Below are 19,710 nucleotides of genomic sequence, written 5' to 3' on the forward strand. Positions count from 1 at the left end.
AACCATTCTTTGAGAAAAGTGCTGCTGTCATCACATTTCACAAATAGTAGTAACCTATATATATTAACCACATAAGGGAACTAAATTAGGACTATAAAGCTGTTCGATTACAGATTTGCCAGAGAAACAATCAAGTTTATACATGGTCGTGGATGAATTTAAAAGCAAAAATTTAGACCAAGTCTAAAGCGAAAGTATATTTGGAAGCTAAGTAGCTAGGGAAAAACAAAAATCACTAATTGACCGCATATAAAAACAGAAAATTTAAAAGCAAAAGCTAGACGAAGTCTAAAACATATTGTATTTAGCAAATTTTCTTGTATTGGTCTGGATTGTCTTTTCAAGAACAAATTAGATCTAAATACATAAAGGGCCTAAGAAAAGTAAACCAGGCATTAGAAATTTAGAATGAAAACTTCATAAAAAAAAACTATAGTTAAGTCTAGAAACATTGAACCCAGTGAAAATGAGTAATTTCCATAAATCTATCTTGATGTGTATTATCTCAGCAGATCCATCCAACCATCACAGCTAAGCAATCTCTATGATCTGTTCTACTAGTATTTACTATTTTTTTCCCGGGAATATCAATCAATCAGCCTAGAAAATGAAAGCCTGTAGTCTCATATGATCAGCCTATAGAACTAGAAAATCAAAGTCTCAACTCAATGGTAGCCTTCTTTGGTGTTCTGCAAACGGGGCAAGCCTCGAGGAAAGCGTTGCAAACTTTGCAGCAAGAAAGGTGTCTGCATGGGAGAAACAGAAAGCTCGAGCTCCTAGAATGACAGCTTTTACAAACCATTACTCCTCTTCCTCTCGTATTCTGTTCAAACTCACCACAACATTCTATACGTTTTTTCTCTTTCTCTGATGTTGCTTCTTCTCCCATCTCTTCTTCTTTCCCCCCAGTTTCGCCACAAAAGGACACTGCATCATTTGGCACCACCCCGTTGTTCAAAAAATTGCCACTTTCTGTCATTTCCTCCAATGTTTTATAGAGGGACAATGCCATGATTTCCTTCTCTTGGGCCACTTTTTGCCACTTCATATTTTCTGCCTCTAGCTTCCTTAAATAGTCTTCCAACTCTACCCTTTTCTTTATAGCTTGCGCAATTTCTTCATCTTTTTCCCTTAAGACATTGAGTGAACGAGATTCCAGTTTTTTCAACAATGCTATCACTTGTTGTTTCCCATGCTCTCCTATCATATATCTCAATTTCTCATCCTACCCATCAAAAATTAATAATCTATCAGAATACGCAGTGAATAATAATTACAATCCTAACTCATAATCAAAATATAAAAATTACTACATCTAACCTCGGATTTCATGTACTGATCAATCTCTTCCCATTGCTTCTCAAGCTGAACAGCAAACACAGGAGAATTCACGGCTTCTGAATTATAAACATGAAGATTTGGATCAACAATTCCTTGACTCCCATTATATAACTCTCTCAAATGCTGTTCTGATAGCTGTTGTTGCTGTTGAAAATGATTTTTCGCTTGGAAATTGATATGGGAGTCAATAAGCCCACCAGCGCAATAACCATTGTTGCAGAATGGAGAAGCAGAATTATTATTTGGATACCACTGAGCTTGAATGGACATAATCTTAGCACAATCTTTCAAACCAAAGCTAATCTTCCAAAATGATCAGAACCTGAACCTCTTTTCCCTTAAATCTCCTTCAGTAACACATGCTGGTAATGAAATTATATATATTTGCTGGAAGTTGAATGCTGAAAATAGTTTTTCTTTTTCCACGTTTCCACGGCGAGATATAGGGCATGGCAAGTAGTGTAGACAGATATGCTAATTGTTTGTGGCCAGTGGTGGTGAGCAAATATATATACTACTTAATAATAAAACTGCTTTGAATAAAAACAAAATTGCTGGAACAGAAAAAAGTAGTCAAGAAACTTCAGGATAGGAATAAATTAACAGTTCAAGCTTACATTTTATATTATAAATAATAAATAATAATGAGGCTCAATTAATGAATAGATTTTGATGGAGCAGAAAAAAGTAACTGAAAGGAGATCAGAGAGAGGCTATTAGATTAGTTATAGGGTGTCGTGGAGTTTTTTCTCTCTTTTGCTTTTTCTTCTTTTTTAACTTTGTTCTTAGTTCTTACCTGTCCTATAAGCATTTAAGAAATAGGTGCGAGATGTGGTAAGCAACAACGTACCACATGCATATTTTGTGACTAATCTATCGGGTCAGAGATTTCAGAGGCGTTTGTTCTGCTTTGAATAAAGGAATTGAATTCGAATTTTTCAAGTAGGTGGCAAGTGAGAAAGTCACAGGAACCTGTGAAAGGGTCAGTTTTTATTGAACAACACTATAATACTCAGAGAGAGAGAGAGAGAGAGAGAGAGAGAGAGAGAGAGAGAGAGAGATTTGAAAATGAATGGATTGAAAGCATGGTCAGGTTCAATTTTCTTTTGGTTGGTCGTATTTCTACGTTACTAAACCCTCTTTCCGGATTCCTAGCTGTCTTTTCTCACATTTGTTACTCGTTAATATTGCGTTGATATGAGAATTTTTAGATAGATAGGAAATGTTTATTGGTTGGGTGCAATTAGTTTTTACATGCTAAAAATATGATACTACTGATTTGTGAAAAAAAGAAGGAACTAGGAAGTAACAAATTAAAAAAAAAAAAGATAATTTAGTTTATAAGTTGGTCAAAGTTTAGATTTTGTGCAACAGACAATTCATTTTATTTTAGTGTTGAAAATTTTACATTTTTTTAATAAATAATATTTTTGAGCTTGCTTGTTTTAGTGGGTACTGCTGCGTGGCCTCCGGCAATCAATTTCCGGATGAAGATAGAAATTTTGTCTTCTATTTAGTGAGTGGAATTTCTGTAAATAAAAAAATTGAGTGGAATTTGTACATTAATAATGTGCTTATTTAAACTTTTTTTTCCTTTTGCAAACGAATGTTCATTGTGAGGGAAATAAATTTTCAGTTTTTGCTAATAACTCTTTTTTAGGAATTAATAAATATTTATTAAAAATTATAGTAACATATACTTATAAGCAACATTTTTTAAAATATTTTTTAATTACCTGATTTTATATTATGTTTTGAAATAATCTCGAGTGGGGTTACTCAACAGCCGACTGTCGATTCTCAAAATACGAATATTTACATGGTCATTAATTTTTTAAATCATGCAACCACTACAGGTACAAATATTATGTATAAGATGTGTGATTAAACAGATATGACCAAGTGATGATGAAGAATTGTCTAACACATAATTTACTTCTCTATAAATATACCATCGCAAGCTTCAAGAGGTACATACAATTCTTACATACTACCTTGAGTGTTAAAATTTTTGCAAGTATATCCCGTTTAACATGTGAAGCAGTTCTCATTGACATGAACTAGACCATTTGAGAACATATTTAAAAAACATTTGTTAACATTCTCTGTTTTTTTTCATATTTTAATCCTATTTGAGTATAATTTGAGCTAGTAAATAATATCATTATCAACACAATTGTGAAACTATGTTGTTAAATTTTGTGATGAAATGTAATTATAAATGAAAAAATGTTATGAAACTACTAAATCAAGAAAATACTTAAAAGATGATGATAAAAAGCATAAATATCAAATGTAGTTTAAGAAAAAAAATAAAGTTGATACGTTGAACAGATCAACGAATGAGTCAACCCAATTTGTATTAGGTTAATAAGTTTGTGAGTGAAAATGTACAATCCAACTTGTTTTGACACTTCTATTAAAAAAAAAAAAAATTGCCCATATAAAGTAATTTCTAATTGTAGGATCAAAACCTAAAGAATGTGTAAGTATGGGGAAAAAATGTAAAAATAATGAAAGTATATACATTAAAAAGGTTAAAGTGAAATACACGTCAATGCTATGGCAATGCAACATCATTTGTGTTAATAGCACTAAGTTTTTTTTTTTTTTTAACGACAAGGACGAAAATGAAAATATATATAGAAAACATTCGAATATTAATTTGTTTTTATAAGTGACAATTTCTCTTCCCTTTTTTATATTTTTTTTCTTTAATTAAGCCAAAGAAATGCATCATTATCCATATTTTCTTTCTTCATCATTTTCCTTCTATCCAAATATACTATCAAGAAGTAAAAAAAAAAAAAAGAGAGAAACAAAGCTACACGTGATTTAATTATGTGAAATTTGAATGTTGAAGGATTTATTTCTAGACAATTCTTAGCAAATATACACTTAGATTGTGGCATCTCCTCCACCCCCTTCCCACCCAAAAAGTTGGATGGTAGATAAGGCAATATAATCTATATTAGAATTTAAATATCATAAATTTAATTATAAAAAAAACTCATAACAAACCATATTATTATTATTATTATTATTATTATTATTATTATTATTATTATTCTTTGATTGAAAAAGTAAAGGATAAGGTTCTGCAAATAATTTTAGCGCGATATCACCAAATGGCGTTAATTGGGGTTCACCTTTTCCGTTGGTTGAGCTTGAAATAAGAACAGTCTCCTAACTCTGAAAGTAAAATGTCTAGCTACCTTAATGATAGATTGCTTATCATGACAATGTGGTTTTGCAAACACAATAACCTACTTAAATGATAGATTGCTTCCTAATTGTATGTCTGGATTACGTTTATATATTGCAAGCGTGATTTTGTCTAATCAAATTATCAAACGTTAGAAATTTGACTATGAAAGTAAAACTATTTTTAAATTTTAGTATAAAATTTTGTTTTTGAAATTTAAATTTTTTACTTATCAATCAAAATGCGATTAGTGTGTGAAGACTTTATTTAAAAGAGACAAAACTCACTTTATGATATTTCATGCCTTACAAAGTTAATCTCCCATAGCTGAAGTTTTGATGCACAGCAAAAAATAATAACTTTTTAAAATATAAATTGTTGAACTTATTTAATTCACCTAAAATAAAATTTGCAAACGCTCCTCCCATCCAAATAGTCGTGACTGTTGTGTGATTGAAAGCGTGTATTCAATATTCATAGACCTTACCGTCCATCAAAAGCAAAAAAAAGAAGAAGCCAAATTAAAGCCGAATGATCGAACACGTAAGTCACTTGTGTTACATATGCAGGTGGTAATACAACGTTGTTTGAGAGTCAAGCAGAGACCATAGTTAATTAAGGATTTCATTAACTTAAAGAGCTCAAGTAAACAAAATAGTGCAAGAGTTAGTTATCAATATGTATCCGCATACACATATTTATTTACGATAAATTCTATTTGTACTTATATTATCTATAATTTTTATAATTAAAACTGAGGTAAAGAAAAGAAAAACATGAGATAAAATATATATATATGATGGGACAGAAATAAAAAAATAAAATAAAATATAGAAGAGATAATTTAATGCAATTAAGGCAAAAGGGATGATGTAACTGGTTTTTTTTTTATTCTTTACAAAAGAACGAACATATCGGTGTCAGGCATAGTGAATATCCAAATAGGATGTTTTGAACTTTGGACCTATCTTCTTGGAGCCACAGATGTAAACATCTCCATGGAAGCCATGACCATGACCCACAGGCCACAACGTTGTTATTGACGCGTCGTCCGGTGGAATCCCAAATCACGGAAACATTAAAGTAGTTTATATGTCAAGCCAACACCATTTTGAATAGACACATGCACGCACACACAAAGAAATCTCGGTGTTGGAGAAAAAGTCATCAACTGTTGGTTGGATTTTATTAATTTTCTTTTCTAATTCGTTTCTTTTGTAAACATTAATTTGTTTTGGATGTAAAGCGAGACAGATGGAGAAAGCACGGACAATGAACTGAATGATTATTATTCATAGATGAATAAATAATAATTGAATATTAAGGTGTGGCATTGGACCCACGTGCTGGCCACCCACATGATCCATCTTGGGCGGTACTTGTGCAAATGAGACCAAGGGTAAGTAAAGTCCCTCCCACATTATGTGGGTTTTTTTTTCTTCATATATATATATATATATTTGTTATCGTGCCATGCCAATAATATTCTCAAGGAAGGCCCGTATCTTTCGCTTGCTCTTGTGGGTAATGGGGTTTGCCTTGCTTTGCTTTGTTTTCTTTCGTTTAACTCATTAAAGATGTGGATATGTTCATTCCAATATGTTAGCCCCATATCTCGTATTTGATGCAAAAAGTCTTTGGGGGTAACTTCTTAACTACAATTGTCTTTTGTTTTGTTTTTGAACCTTGAACAAAGCTAGCTATGTATAAGGTGGAACTTGTGCCGTAAAGGGCAGTTTCAATCCCCTAGCTAGCTAATTCAAAAAAAAAAATATTCGTTCAGCGTCGTAATTTTTAACTTTAAGACTTTGATTTCGAACAATCATTAAACATGGGGAATTGTCGTGGAATCAAGGTAATTCTTTATATATAGAGTAGTGTGATTCTACCATGCATTAATATTATTAATATACTCCTATATACTAGTATCACATTGCCGTGAAGGTAAATTAATTAAACGTTGCGAGTTGAAATGAGAAGTCAGAGCACAACTTTTAGCTAGCAAGTCCCAATTTGTAAGGCTCCATAGCATTAATGTTTATGGAATTAACGAATGAAAATAGCTAGCCACTTAGCGAGTCACGTTGTTGCACAAAATGCACAAACATGCAAAGAGTCAACTAGCTCTGTAATTAAAAAAAGCTAGCTTACATAGCCATTTGTTCTGGTTTAAACATGGAGCAATTAATCTTTAAGTCTATATATAGGTTAAGAATTTGGAAGTTAAAATCAAAACTATCTACGACATCTATTTTATGAAAGAACTTCGCCGTTCCCTACCGAGCAAACTAATTAACTAAAGGTTATATACCTTATTATGTGCATGGGTGCTGGCTGCTTCTAAGAGTTGTAGCTAGGATAATTAGCATTTGCTCATTTAGTCACACACAATTAATGTTATCTTATAAAAAAAAACGGACACTATTAAAAAAAAGTTTTAAAAGACACTTTTGTGGCTTTCCATGATGATTTTTAACCGTCTATGAATCTGATGTTATCAAAAGTCAATATTTTTCATGACGATTTTTAAATCGTTTTAAAATTCTTGTTTCTACATCGGTTTTCTTAAAAATCATTTTATTATATGTTTTTTTGTTTTAAAAAATTGAGAATTTGAAAACGATTTTTCCAAAAACCATGATTTTTTAAAAGAATCATCTTAAAAAATGTTATTTTTCATTAAAAATATGAGAATTTAAAGATAATTTTTGTAAAAATCGCTGTAGAAATGATATTTTTTAAAACATTTTTTTTTAAAAGTGATGTTGTTTTATTTTTTTACAGACAAGTCTGAAACCAAATTATATCAAGTTATAAAGTTGCATATTTCAATCGAGTAGTATATAATTGTTTAAAATAAATAAAGTTATGACAATAAAACCCAAACTTTAAAAGTATAGGGATCAAAACCATAATAGAGGAAAATTAGAGTCACAAAAAATATATTAGAATCAAATACACATATGTTTAGTTTCATTACACCAATCAAAATACAATATTTCCTCCAATGTTTAAATACTTCACTCGGTATCTTCGCGTCAAAGTTTCATTACACCAAAATATGTGTAGTTTGGTGCCAACTCATTCAAACTAAATCATCTATAGCCCTACTCAACTTTGTTATACTTGATAAACTATGTTCAATTCAACACTAACGAAACACACCTAAATTATTTTTCTTCCAAGGATTTTTTTAAATATTGGCACAAATATAACAACGACAAGCAATAACCAAAACATGTCAAAGAGGGAGGCTTCTTCCTTGTTCCCTTGGGATACATTTGTTATGAAGTCAAAGAAAATTTACAGCAATGAGCACTCAACAAAAGGGAAAAGCATAAAGAAAAACAAACCTCTTGTTGAGGTAATGATGCAATGATTTTCTTAGGGAGTTTTTGAATTTGTCTAAGTTGAGGCTTTGCACTAGAGGGAACTTCTTCAACACTGGTCATAAAAACATCTATTTGTGGAAGCAGCTGAGCATTCCTCTCCACTATATTAGAATAGAAGACAACCTTAAAATAAAAAACCCATGATTACCTGATACTAGAAAATATTTGATATTAAACCTTTGCATATAAATTAACTCGACAAGAAGCCACAATATAGCCAGATTAGCTTCCTTAAAACTTTCTTAGCAACTTAAATAAAGGTGGTATGTGTCACGACATATATGATGTATCCTTCTCCAAGGGCCAAAACAATAGCTAAGTAACTTTTTCAACACTTGTCATAAAAACATATGTTTGTGGAAATGTCAAACAGATTGACACAAAACATATAAGACAACAAAATCAAGAATCCCTAGTGTGGCCCTTAGCATCCTTGGCCTAGCTTTAGCCTCTCTAAAGGAAAACAAACAAGGACATTGCTATGACTGTTGAGAACAAATCTTGGCATACCCAAAAGTTAAAATTTTTTATGAGTTATATAGAAGTTAAATTTTTCAGATATTTATGCCCAAAGCTCACACTATATACAGATGATTGTAGTGAAGACCAAACATGCAATAGGAGAAATTAAAGGAAGAGAAAGTGATTATGTGAGAATATGTAGCCATGTCGAAGAAACAAGGCTTCATTATACTTGATTTTCACTTTTGAATTCTCATACTTGACCCACCAACCATGATGCTAAGTGTCTAACTTTTGAATGTTAGAGTCTGGGCAATTTTAATTTTAAGTAAATGAGTATCTGATTACAATAGATATGATGAGGCATATCAGTGATGGTGGCATGTTGTATGAACATGACGAGTTGAAGAACTAAAAGTTTACAATTTATATTACTCTATCAAGCTATGTTCGGGAAAAATGCATATTTACATAATTGATCAGCTCTTTTGACGGTGCAGAGCTCCTTGGTGTTGAGGTTTTTTGTGGGTTGGAAAGGGGACATCACCGTCTCTCTTCAACAAATATGGGCTTCGTCCAAATCTGCGCTTCAAGAGTTCCACCATCATCCCATCATTCTAGATCTAAGTTTCCTCGATGACAATGTCATTGGCAATGAACGGGAGTAAGAGAGGGAGGGAGATTTGAGAGAAAGGAGTTCGCAAAGAAAGGACTCGTGAGATGTGTTGAAGGGTCCATTAAAAAAATTGGAACCATCTAAGTATTGTCATCGACTTTATCCAAAAATGATGTTGAAAACCTTTTTTGATGACGGTTTTTTTAAAATTATTTTAAAAAAGTTTGTTTTATTTTTAAAAATATTACTATATTTTTTTCTATGACAGTTTTGGTATAATCGACGTGGAAATGATGTTGTTAAAACATTTTGTAATAGTAGTAGTAGTGAGGATTATGTAATTGGAGTTATTAATTTTCTCCATACTATTGCACAGGGTAAGCAGAGACACCACTAATTAAGCACCGAACCTACTCATAATATCACACCTCCCAAAATTGTTCATACATCTAGCTTTGTACTACTTGTACTACATTACGTACAAATCTATTCTAGATACGTAGAAAATAAATTAAGAACCACTTACCTTTTTGTTAGGTTTAGGGTGATATCAAAGCTTTGACTTGGATGGATTAAAGCAGATGCTTCAATGCTTTTGGTAATCTTAAGACCACGTACAACCTCCACAATGCATAAACGTTGCCATGTGGGATTGGTCAATTATAAATTGTGTGGTCTTTCGTTCACAACAATCATCTTTGTAGAAATTGATTGGTTTGGCTTAATTACTTAGAGATTTAATTAGCATTTTTCTTATTTTAGAAAACTCAACTTCTTGCTCTTGGATCACTGTGGTATGACTAATATAACCTTATACTATATTAATCACTTTTGACATTATCAAATACTCTTTCCGATTATTTTTATAAGAAACAAATGAATTTTTTTACTTTAGTCTTAATTATAAAAAAATATAAACTCATAATCTTCTTTTATGCCCTCAATTTATTATGAAAGATGATGAATCATTCTCCATACAAATAGATGTATTTATTAACCTATTAATGAACACATAATTCATTGGTGAAGAAAACATCTATGTAGTATTATTAAATATTATCACTATTTTTATGGATATTTTTTAAATAAGATTTAAATTTTCTATATTATTAATTAAATTAATTTACCTAGCTACTTTTATTAGTTTGATTTTGATTATTTATTTGTTTATTTATCATAAAAATTACATAATATTTCATTTTATAATGGATTCGATTATCTCCAACAAAAATGAATACCACATAGAGGATGCAAATTATATTATTTTTATTGATATCTAATATAACAAACTGATACCGTACGTATACGTATATACATATTTTAATATTTGGGGTACTGGGTAGCATATATTAGCTACTGACTAGGTTCAATAGCTGGCAACTTCATTAATCTACTACAGCAGAGGAATAAAAGAGGCAAAGATAGATTGATTGAACTAGTATATATATTTTTTGGTTGGTTAACAAATCTGATTCTTAATAACTATCAGCACACAGCTCCGACTAAGTAAAACCTAATCTGTCACATACTCACATTATACAGATGCTAATATGTGTGTCATTGTGTCAGTGTGTGATGCCATTCGTATTTAGCATTTAGTTGATAAACAACTCATAATATATATAGCGTCCACTGTTCCTCAATGATATCAGATTTTCTTCATATTATTGTTAATATTATTTGGTTGCAAATTGCAATCCAACTCAGTAACTTACAAGTAATGACAACAAATCAAGGTACTAGATAATAGGAACCAGCCACAATATTATTTTAACATGAAAAGTGAAAATTGAATCCTTATACATGAATAAACAAATTAAGGGCGGCACACCCATGTTCTTAATTAACCTGACTGGTTGTTAAGAGAGTGAAGTATGAATTTGTCTGGTTAGTTACTGGTTATGGTTAGAATATGTATATATTGTATTCTTTAATTTCTACATTGGAGACCGACACATACACGCAAATCATGTGAACTATGAAATTGTCTTTTTGTGGGGGCGGGAAGGACCCATCCCAATCCCATGCATGCTTTACTTGAATACAATACATGTTTTTCTATGAGGTCGCTTTTCTATGCCCCATAACAGTGAAACTAAGAAAGCAAGAAAGAGCTCAGAGCGGAATTCTTTTGAGTGGTTCTCGTGCAACTTTGACTACACCCCAATTGCAATATTATCGCATGCTGTTCTTACCAGTCAGTAGATATCGATCAGTAGTCAGTAAAGCATGTGTAGAAAAGCTGGAAGCGGATATATATGGATGATTCATTCAGTACTCTTTGAAGTTTGAACCAATATTAATATATATCCCCAAGCTAGCTAATTCCTTTTTTACCTTTTTGGTCTCACATGCATATAGCTTTTCTTTAAAGAAAATCTGCAAGAGTTCATGAACGTCTTTAATTGTATATATAATTACTCTTTTGTTTCTCATTGACATCTTGTTTCCTCGAAAGTTCAGACTATAGGGTAACTTTGTCTTTTTTTCTCCCAGATTCAAAGTGTAGAACAAAAAACAGAAAAAAAGACTTGGGAGATGGGAAGTCCATATTATCATTAATAATTGTCCTTGTCCCTCAAGTCCATATTAATGACTTTTCCAAACTTCTCTTATTTCTAATTAACATTAACGCCCAATCTAGTCAAACCTTAAAGGCTGTTATATATGCTGCACCAATTTAATACTTATCGTGTCTGCCCAACCAAGATAATCTAATTAAGTGGTGGATAAAATTAATTTGTCTAAACATACCAATTTTTTTTTTATGAAGAGTGTTTTCGTTCATTAAATTTAAAATTCTAATGTAAATTTAAAAGAATACAGTTTGAGTGTGAAAGAACCCATAACTAAATATAAGCGGGTCTAAACTTTTGAGTAAAAAAGTTGTATTGCCTTAGTATTATGGACATGAAACGCGGAATGTAGGAATCATTTCCTACTATCAGTATATTCAATTAATTTTTAACTATGGCTACTGTGGCTACTGTGTCCCGCTTATCAACATTCAAACCCAAATTTTTACTATGCAATACATTAATTCATCTATTTTTTTTTTCGGTCAACACCCATTCTTCCATGTAATAGTAGGTCCAATTTAATTTTCAAAAGAAGTGGCGGCCCTTGGTACTGTACAATGGGCTTGAGTATGTTTCCGTGCAAAACCTTTCTGAGCTCAGACTAATGAGATTGAGGCCTACTTGCATGGGGTTAAAGCAAAACAAATGTTAAATAAATATCTTGTACCAAACAATTCCTTTGGGCCTTAAGAGAAAAGAATTTGGGGACATGTTAGGTGCACCAGCATCGTTGTGTCAAAATTTGAAAATAAAATTAATTTTAAAAAAAATAGTTCTTTTTTTCGGTAAAATAATTTATTCTATCGAAATAATTTGTTTTACTGGAAGAACTTTCTTTCGAAAGAAGAAACTGTTTTTTTTTAAATTAGTTTTATTTTCAAACTTTGGCACAAGGGTAATTTTGTCCATTCACCTGATTGCTGGGTACACTAAGAATTTTGTTGGGTACACCTAGCATGTCCCAAGAATTCGTCCTACACTCTCTTATTTGAATCTTGTATTTCTCATTGCATGTTGGAATGTTTGTTTCAGAATGTAAATTTAAAAAATATTCAATAATGGGAGTGCAGCGACAAATGTCAAGGATCGAACGAATTGGAAAATCCAAAATTAAAGGAGAAGGTTAACAAAAACAATAAAGACTTTTCCAAAGAATCCTGATTTTTGGACATCCAATATTTTTAAACAAGTGTAACAAAAAAAAAAACAAGTGAAACAATCTCTCATTTTTATCTATCACATTACATTACCAATTATTTATCTGTGAGGGAGGAAGATAGTCCACAATTTTCTATTTGGTGAAGAGATTTGAAATTGTCTTGTCGGAGTAGAGGAATAACGGATGGTTTGATAGGAGATTGAAGTGAAAAATTGGGGAAGGTGATCAAGCTAAGTTTTGGCTTAATAATTGGGTGGGGGAAGAAAGTTTAGCGTCTAAGTTTCGTAGGCTATATAGTTTGTCTAAACAACAAAATGAGTGTACAAAAAACGTGGGACATTGGAGGGAAGGGGGTTGGGTGTGGAAGTTTGAATGGAGGAGGGAAGTGTTTGAGTGGGAAAAAAAGTCAATGTGACGAATTATATCTCACATTGGCAAACATAAGTTTAAGGAAAGATGTTGGTGATGAGTGGTGGTGGATGGAGGAGGCTTTGGGAAGCTTTTCGGTTAATTTGGCTTATATTGCTCTTCATATGAATATTGTGGGTTCTCAAAATATACCGTTGATGGAAAAGTTATGGAATTTAAAGGTACAACCAAAAGCTAATCTTTGAGTATAGAGGTTGCTACTTAACAAATTACCAACTAAAGATAATCTTCGGGCAAGAAATGTCATTGTAGATGAAGAGGATTGCAAGTGTGTTTTTTGTAATAGGTGTGAAGAGACCATGAATCATTGTTTTTTTCACATGCAAGGGAGTGGTGGAAGTATGGAAAGCTTGCTATTGGTAGTTGGGCATAAAATCGGTCTTACCGAACTCACCGGAAGCACATATGAGCCAACATGATCACTTCTTACAAAACAACAAAGACAACGAAAGATGGATTGTGGTGTGGGTAGCGATTGCGTGGAACATTTGGCTTGTGAGGAATGAGTGCATATTCAAAGGGGGAGTATTTGAAGCTCAAAGCTTAATGCAAAGAATAACCTTCACAACATGATCTTGGCTTAGTGGGAAAAGCAAAAGCTTTAATTATTCCTTCACTCAATGGATGGTATCACCGAGAGCATGCATAACCTCATTATTGCCCATGGAATGTTAATTTACTTGCTACTACATTTAATTGATGGTTAAAGCATATGTGATTTGTAATTATTTTAGGATATTTGGGGAAGGATTGGACATAGATGTCATGATATCAAGTGATGATAAGCTTCTTATTGTTTTGGTTAGTTGGTATTCAGTCTCTTCATTGTGAGTGTAAATATTAGCTAACTAAACACATTAGGAGCTAGATATAGTTTACTATTACATTCCTCTTGGGTACCTCTGGTACTCCTATATTTATAATATATTATTCTTTTGCCGAGAAAAAAAAAACATTACCAATATTTTAATAATTTATTTTTCTTCTTTTTCTATTTTCTATCAAAGGTATTCAAGAATCAGTTTCCTTTCTAAAATATACTTCTACAATAATCAATAATTCTGACGCACTATTTGCACCCATGCCATTATATTTTTGTTAATTAAATAAAATATGCTTGCATTTGTCAAAGACAAGTTTTAGACGACTCGATAATTTGAACATATATTTTCAATAATAATGACAACTCAAGGGCTTATGCGTTTTCTTTTTAATAAAAGTAAACGCATTTGCCTCACTCGCCACATGTATCGTCCATCGTGACAGACAAAATTTTGATACCATTACTTAATAAACAACTGTCTTGATCTAATTTCATTTACCTAAGCGACATAATCATATAGTGGACCTTAGCTCAATAATCGAAGCAGAAATGAATGACCGAATACTAGTAATATAGATGAATAAATTAATTAAGGCTGGCCACAATCAAAGTTTTATTAAATCTCGCAAGTTTCAAGTCACCACAGAAGTACAGAACTTCTTTTGTATTTATTTGGGTCTTGATATTTTTACTTACCACATCATTTTAGTCATATGTTCACACCGAGTGCTTTCTGTTTTAGAGTTTTTTTTTTTTTAAATTGGAATGGAAACCAAGACACTCAACCTAGACTACCCTTAAGGATGATAGTGCTAAGTTGAGGTGGGGGAACATAGTATGAATATAACGACTATACAATAGATTGAACAAAATAAATTAATAAATTGTTTAGTAGTTTACTTTAGTGGTCTTGGCGAATCTAATTTCTGACGTTTACTTTGTTAGTTAATTGTTTCCCCTTCCCATCGTCGAAAAATACCTATACAGCAATTTAAAGTTATAATTTAAGGTTCGTGACGAACAAATATTGAAAATATTGTTAAGCACATGGATCTTAAGTCTCCCACATATTTATGAGTGCAAAAAATAAAATATATATCGAACAAACTCTGACAATGACTAACTGCAAATGTGGGATGTACAGGAAATTGGAGAACAAACTTTAAAATATGAAGCATTCCTAAATGGACTGATCTGTACTGGATGAAAGATGAACAAAATTTGATACTTTGTTATATATGCCTTTAATTACCTCCCTTAATCAGCTAGATTACCTCTGATGTTATTCTTATATCTTCCTTTTTTTTCTTATTCAAATTTCGAGTTTCTCTTGTTGCCGTACCCTGATATACTTGTTTTGCATGGTTGTTTTTTGTCTCAGACAGTACAGTGTGACGGTGACCAAGATATTTGTTTTTATGATGTTAAATATGTTTTCAGTTCTTAAAAATTAGAGTATTTTAATTTTGGTCTTTATAATTTATTTTTGTTATCATTCCTCTAAAAAATTAAAAGGAATATTTTTCTTCCTTATAAAATGAGTGAATTTTAATTTTAGTCTAGGTAAAATATTTTTCTCTAACTTTATCGCTCCCTTATATAAAAAAATATTTTTGAAAGAAGAGTTCTAAATATGTCCTAATCTATCCTTAAATAAATTTATAGGCTTGGCTATTTTTGTATGCCTACTTAATATTTACTAAGGTAAATAAATATATATGGTTTTAATTTATCATAAAAATTTTAAATATAATAACACAATAAATATTATTTATATTCACCAAAAAGAGTGAGTATGATATCCCTAAAAAATTGAGTTTTAACTAAATAAATTTATATAAAAGTATTAACTTGGTTTATTTTCTTAAAAAGTCTCACCCAGAAAGACTTAATATAGATTAGGCTATAACTCCTGTTGCATAATGTAGCCTATTTCCATAGGGCAAGCCATAATAGATGGATTAGAAATTTCTTTATGAGTAAAGAGACTTAATTATAATATTGTCATGGAAAATAGATATTAGATACTAAAAGGGGCCAAAAACAATAAGATAAGATGCCAGACATCACCATAGATACACGGAAACAATCTTAGTTATTCAGGTCAATATTTAATTAATTGGGTAGTGTGGTGGACCACTGATTTTGTATAGTAAAGTGTAGCTGCAGGTTTAAAATATGAAATGAGGAGGAAGTTCCTGGATTGATTAATAATTTTGAAAGTTGATCGACATCCATATACTCTAAGACTAAAATTAAGTAGATAACATTATGTCGTTTGTGGATTTTTTTCCTTTAACAAATTAGTAATTGTGAGGAGCGGAAAGAAAGTCTTAGTTGAAAAAGATAGAGCGTGGATACCCATGCGGTCATTACACTACATTACTTGTGAACCACACCTCCTTTCCACAAATCGATTAACATTAACACCAGCCATGCTATCTTGTAAGTGTCTGTCCAATTAAGCGCTGGACACGTGGCGCAAAACCAACCGACTTATGTTCGTTTTATTTAGGCTGTTACGGACGTGTCGGTTTCACAGCTAGAACTTTCTACTGTATCCGATATACTAGTCTTGGTCTTTTTCGCTATATATACTAGTAAGATGAGACAACCCTAGTAGTAACGTACAGAAATGGGTGCTCTGGATCACATCTCTGAGCTCTTTGACTGCTCCCATACCAGCTCCAAGCTCAAGAAGAAGCGCAAACAATTCCAGGTATTTAATTAAGACAATTATATCCTTCTCATTAATTTCAAATAATGATCTGATGTGTGTACGCTGCTGCAGACGGTGGAGGTGAAAGTGAAGATGGACTGCGAAGGGTGTGAGAGAAAGGTGAAGAAATCGGTGGAGGGAATGAAAGGGGTGACAGAGGTGGAGGTGGATAGAAAGGCCAGCAAGGTAACTGTTTCCGGCTATGTGGAACCCTCAAAGGTGGTTTCTCGCATCGCTCACCGGACTGGTAAGAGAGCGGAGCTATGGCCATACTTGCCGTACGACGTCGTTGCGCACCCTTACGCGCCAGGTGTCTACGACAGGAAAGCGCCATCTGGCTACGTGCGAAACGCTGATGTAGACCCTCGGCTCACCAACCTCGCACGTGCCAGCTCCACTGAGGTCAAGTACACCACCGCTTTCAGCGACGACAACCCCGCCGCATGTGTCGTTATGTGATTATTCATTTTCTCTCTTGTATCATAGTAGCAAAGAAAAACATCAAATGTTCACGTGGGGAACGCTTTTGGCACAATGGACATGTATCCTTTAAAGTGATGTTCGGAAATTTGATATCTTAAGATGGTAATTAATTAATGATTCTGATTTTATAAATCTATAACAAATTAATCCGCCTCTTTTCTGTTTTTATGTTTGATATCTTAAGGATTAGTTGTTCACAAGTTAAACGGTTTAAATTACAAGTTTGTTTTGCCTGAAAAGTAAAAACACCACACAGCATGTGATGGGAGGTAGATGCATAACGACGACGTGATATTAGCGTTTTTTTTACATATAGAAGAAGACTGGTAGCAAGCTATGATAAAGAGTGAATAAAAGGAAATAAGAAAAAAAATTGCCGTTTTATCATATTTATAAGAGATCAAACTCACATATTGGCAATTCATTCTTTGAGAGACGGGGGAGAGGATAATTTGAAGAAAAAATATATGCATACACTTGATAATTGAAAATCTCTTAGCAGGATGAATTATTATAAATTGAAAACTCAAAATTAGGTACACAATAGTTATAAAAAAAAACAATCAAAGTAGTTGAAAAGTTCTATTTAACTAACTTCATGATTAATTACATGCAGAAACAACTCAAGCAAGTGTGAATGATTACATGGTTGATATAAAAAAGATAATTTACCTCTTACGTTATATGGCAAGTTGGGAGTGGGTTTGTACTTGTGTGTATAAATAAATTGTATAAAAAGAAAACCACGGTAAAAGTGGATATAAAAACCATTAAGTTACATGTAGTGTGTGATCGTGTGAAATAGTGAAACTAGCTTATTTTATCGACATTTTAATCACGAATTTAAGGAATCTTGATTAGTAAAAATTATTTGAAATCTCATTACAACTTTTATTTAGCTTGTCTTTAGTAAAAACAACTGATAAATTAGTGTACAACAGAAAAACTACTTTTTAACTTCACTTAAACTAGTTTATCAAATTATTGTAAGTGTTGAGTGAAACCCATTAATTGTTAAATTAATTGATGGATGGAATATAATTAACATTAAAAATATATATTTTATATTCAATAGATCAGTTAAGAATTTTTTCATGCCCTTGTAATACGATCGAGTGTAACTGTGTAATTGAGGATCTATTCCACCAGTATATCTATCAACTGAGGCAAGAGTCTTTAAGCCGCTGATTCGAGAATACTCTTTATTATTAGTTCCTTAGGATCAGAAAAGGCTAGCTAGGCACCAAAACTACGTACCAAACTGAGCCAGTGAGAACTCAAACTCCTAAATCGGACTTTGGACCCATCCATAAATAAAAGAACAAACTCCTACGCTAAACCTAAGGCAGCTTTTCTCTTTATTATTTATAAAAATAAAAGTAGCACTTAAAATGTTTTTTAATTAAATATAACTTTAAATTTATTAGTTAATTGGAATTTTTGTTTTTTAAAAAATATTTAGCTACAAATAATATAAATAGTATAATATTGAAATAGTACTAAGTAAATGAGAATTTTCTTAAAATATTGAGGATAAAATAAAAAAAATTATAAATAGTATCTGAAAAAAATATACTCCATATCATCCTAAATTTTATAAACTAATGAAATAAGTTCGTTTGTCAGATATTTTTATTATCATTAAATAAGTATATAACCTAATAAAATAAATGCTAAATTAATTAAAATGATTTAGTAACCATACTTTCATCTTAATGTTTATCTTACAGAATCTCCATGCCATCCTAAACTTTTTGTCATGAAAAAAAATACATAAAATAAATAAATAAATAAAAGTCGGATCCACAAACACAAGTATGTTGGTAGTCGTGGGCAGTTATAAAAATAAACAAAGAGTAAGTGAAATTGAGGAATAACCCAGAATCATATATATATATATATATATATATATATATATATATATATATATATATATCATATTAACAAAAAGTTAAATATATTAATATTTTTGCAAGTGAAAAATGCACAAAGTAAGTTCATTAAGTAATGCAAGCAAAACAATGAGAATCAAATCAGCGTTGCTTACTTCTTTTCTTACTCGCTGGAACTCAAAGCGTTGCTTCTTGCGTTTGCATCATAAAGAGAGGTGTCTCTAGCTCTAGGCGAAAACGAAGGTCACACAGTAATGAAGGAAAAGAATTAGGTCATGATCAGATTGCATTAATCTTCTTTAGGGGTAGTCCCGTCCAAATTTTTCATTAACCTACATCCATGTTTTTTTAATTCCTCTTTCGCACTAGCTTATTTTTAACTTTTGCTTTTTTAAATAAGTTTATACAAACATTTAAAATTTTATAAAACATTTCTTTTATAAAATAAGTGTTTTTCTATATATATAAAAAAAAACTTAACCAGACTCACCAATATAGTTTAACGCATCTAAAAAAATATTTGTGATTGATGGAATCATATCCTTCTTCATGAATTGGAATTGAGGATTACCATTTTTCAACGCAACCCTTTTAATTAATTGTTGAAAGT

The 19,710-nt window shown here is 31.7% G+C and overlaps 2 protein-coding genes across 2 annotated transcripts; one reads left to right on the forward strand and one right to left on the reverse strand.

The window, feature by feature from the left end:
* Positions 1–289: 289 nt before the first annotated feature.
* On the reverse strand, positions 290–2,408 carry LOC100789863 (probable BOI-related E3 ubiquitin-protein ligase 3). Its single transcript, XM_003538880.5, has 2 exons — positions 1,321–2,408; positions 290–1,225 (listed from the first exon to the last, which is right to left on the reverse strand). Exons 1-2 carry the CDS (start codon positions 1,609–1,611, stop codon positions 653–655), a joined length of 864 nt encoding a protein of 287 aa, XP_003538928.1. The 5' UTR covers positions 1,612–2,408; the 3' UTR covers positions 290–652.
* A 14,013-nt stretch (positions 2,409–16,421) lies between these two features.
* LOC547973 (heavy metal-associated isoprenylated plant protein 26) lies at positions 16,422–17,322 on the forward strand. The gene is made up of 2 exons (XM_003537667.4): positions 16,422–16,725; positions 16,798–17,322. Exons 1-2 carry the CDS (start codon positions 16,642–16,644, stop codon positions 17,182–17,184), a joined length of 471 nt encoding a protein of 156 aa, XP_003537715.1. The 5' UTR covers positions 16,422–16,641; the 3' UTR covers positions 17,185–17,322.
* The last annotated feature ends 2,388 nt before the right edge of the window (positions 17,323–19,710 follow it).

This window comes from Glycine max, chromosome 11, assembly GCF_000004515.6.
Source record: "Glycine max cultivar Williams 82 chromosome 11, Glycine_max_v4.0, whole genome shotgun sequence".
NCBI classification, from domain to species: domain Eukaryota; kingdom Viridiplantae; phylum Streptophyta; class Magnoliopsida; order Fabales; family Fabaceae; genus Glycine; species Glycine max.

Coding starts and splice junctions, on each gene's coding strand:
- LOC100789863 (XM_003538880.5), bottom strand. CDS start 1,611: ATGTCCATTCAAGCTCAGTGGTATCCAAATAATAATTCTGCTTCTCCA. Junction 1,226..1,320: donor ATCAGTACATGAAATCCGAG/GTTAGATGTAGT, acceptor TTTGATGGGTAG/GATGAGAAATTGAGATATAT.
- LOC547973 (XM_003537667.4), top strand. CDS start 16,642: ATGGGTGCTCTGGATCACATCTCTGAGCTCTTTGACTGCTCCCATACC. Junction 16,726..16,797: donor AGAAGCGCAAACAATTCCAG/GTATTTAATTAA, acceptor ACGCTGCTGCAG/ACGGTGGAGGTGAAAGTGAA.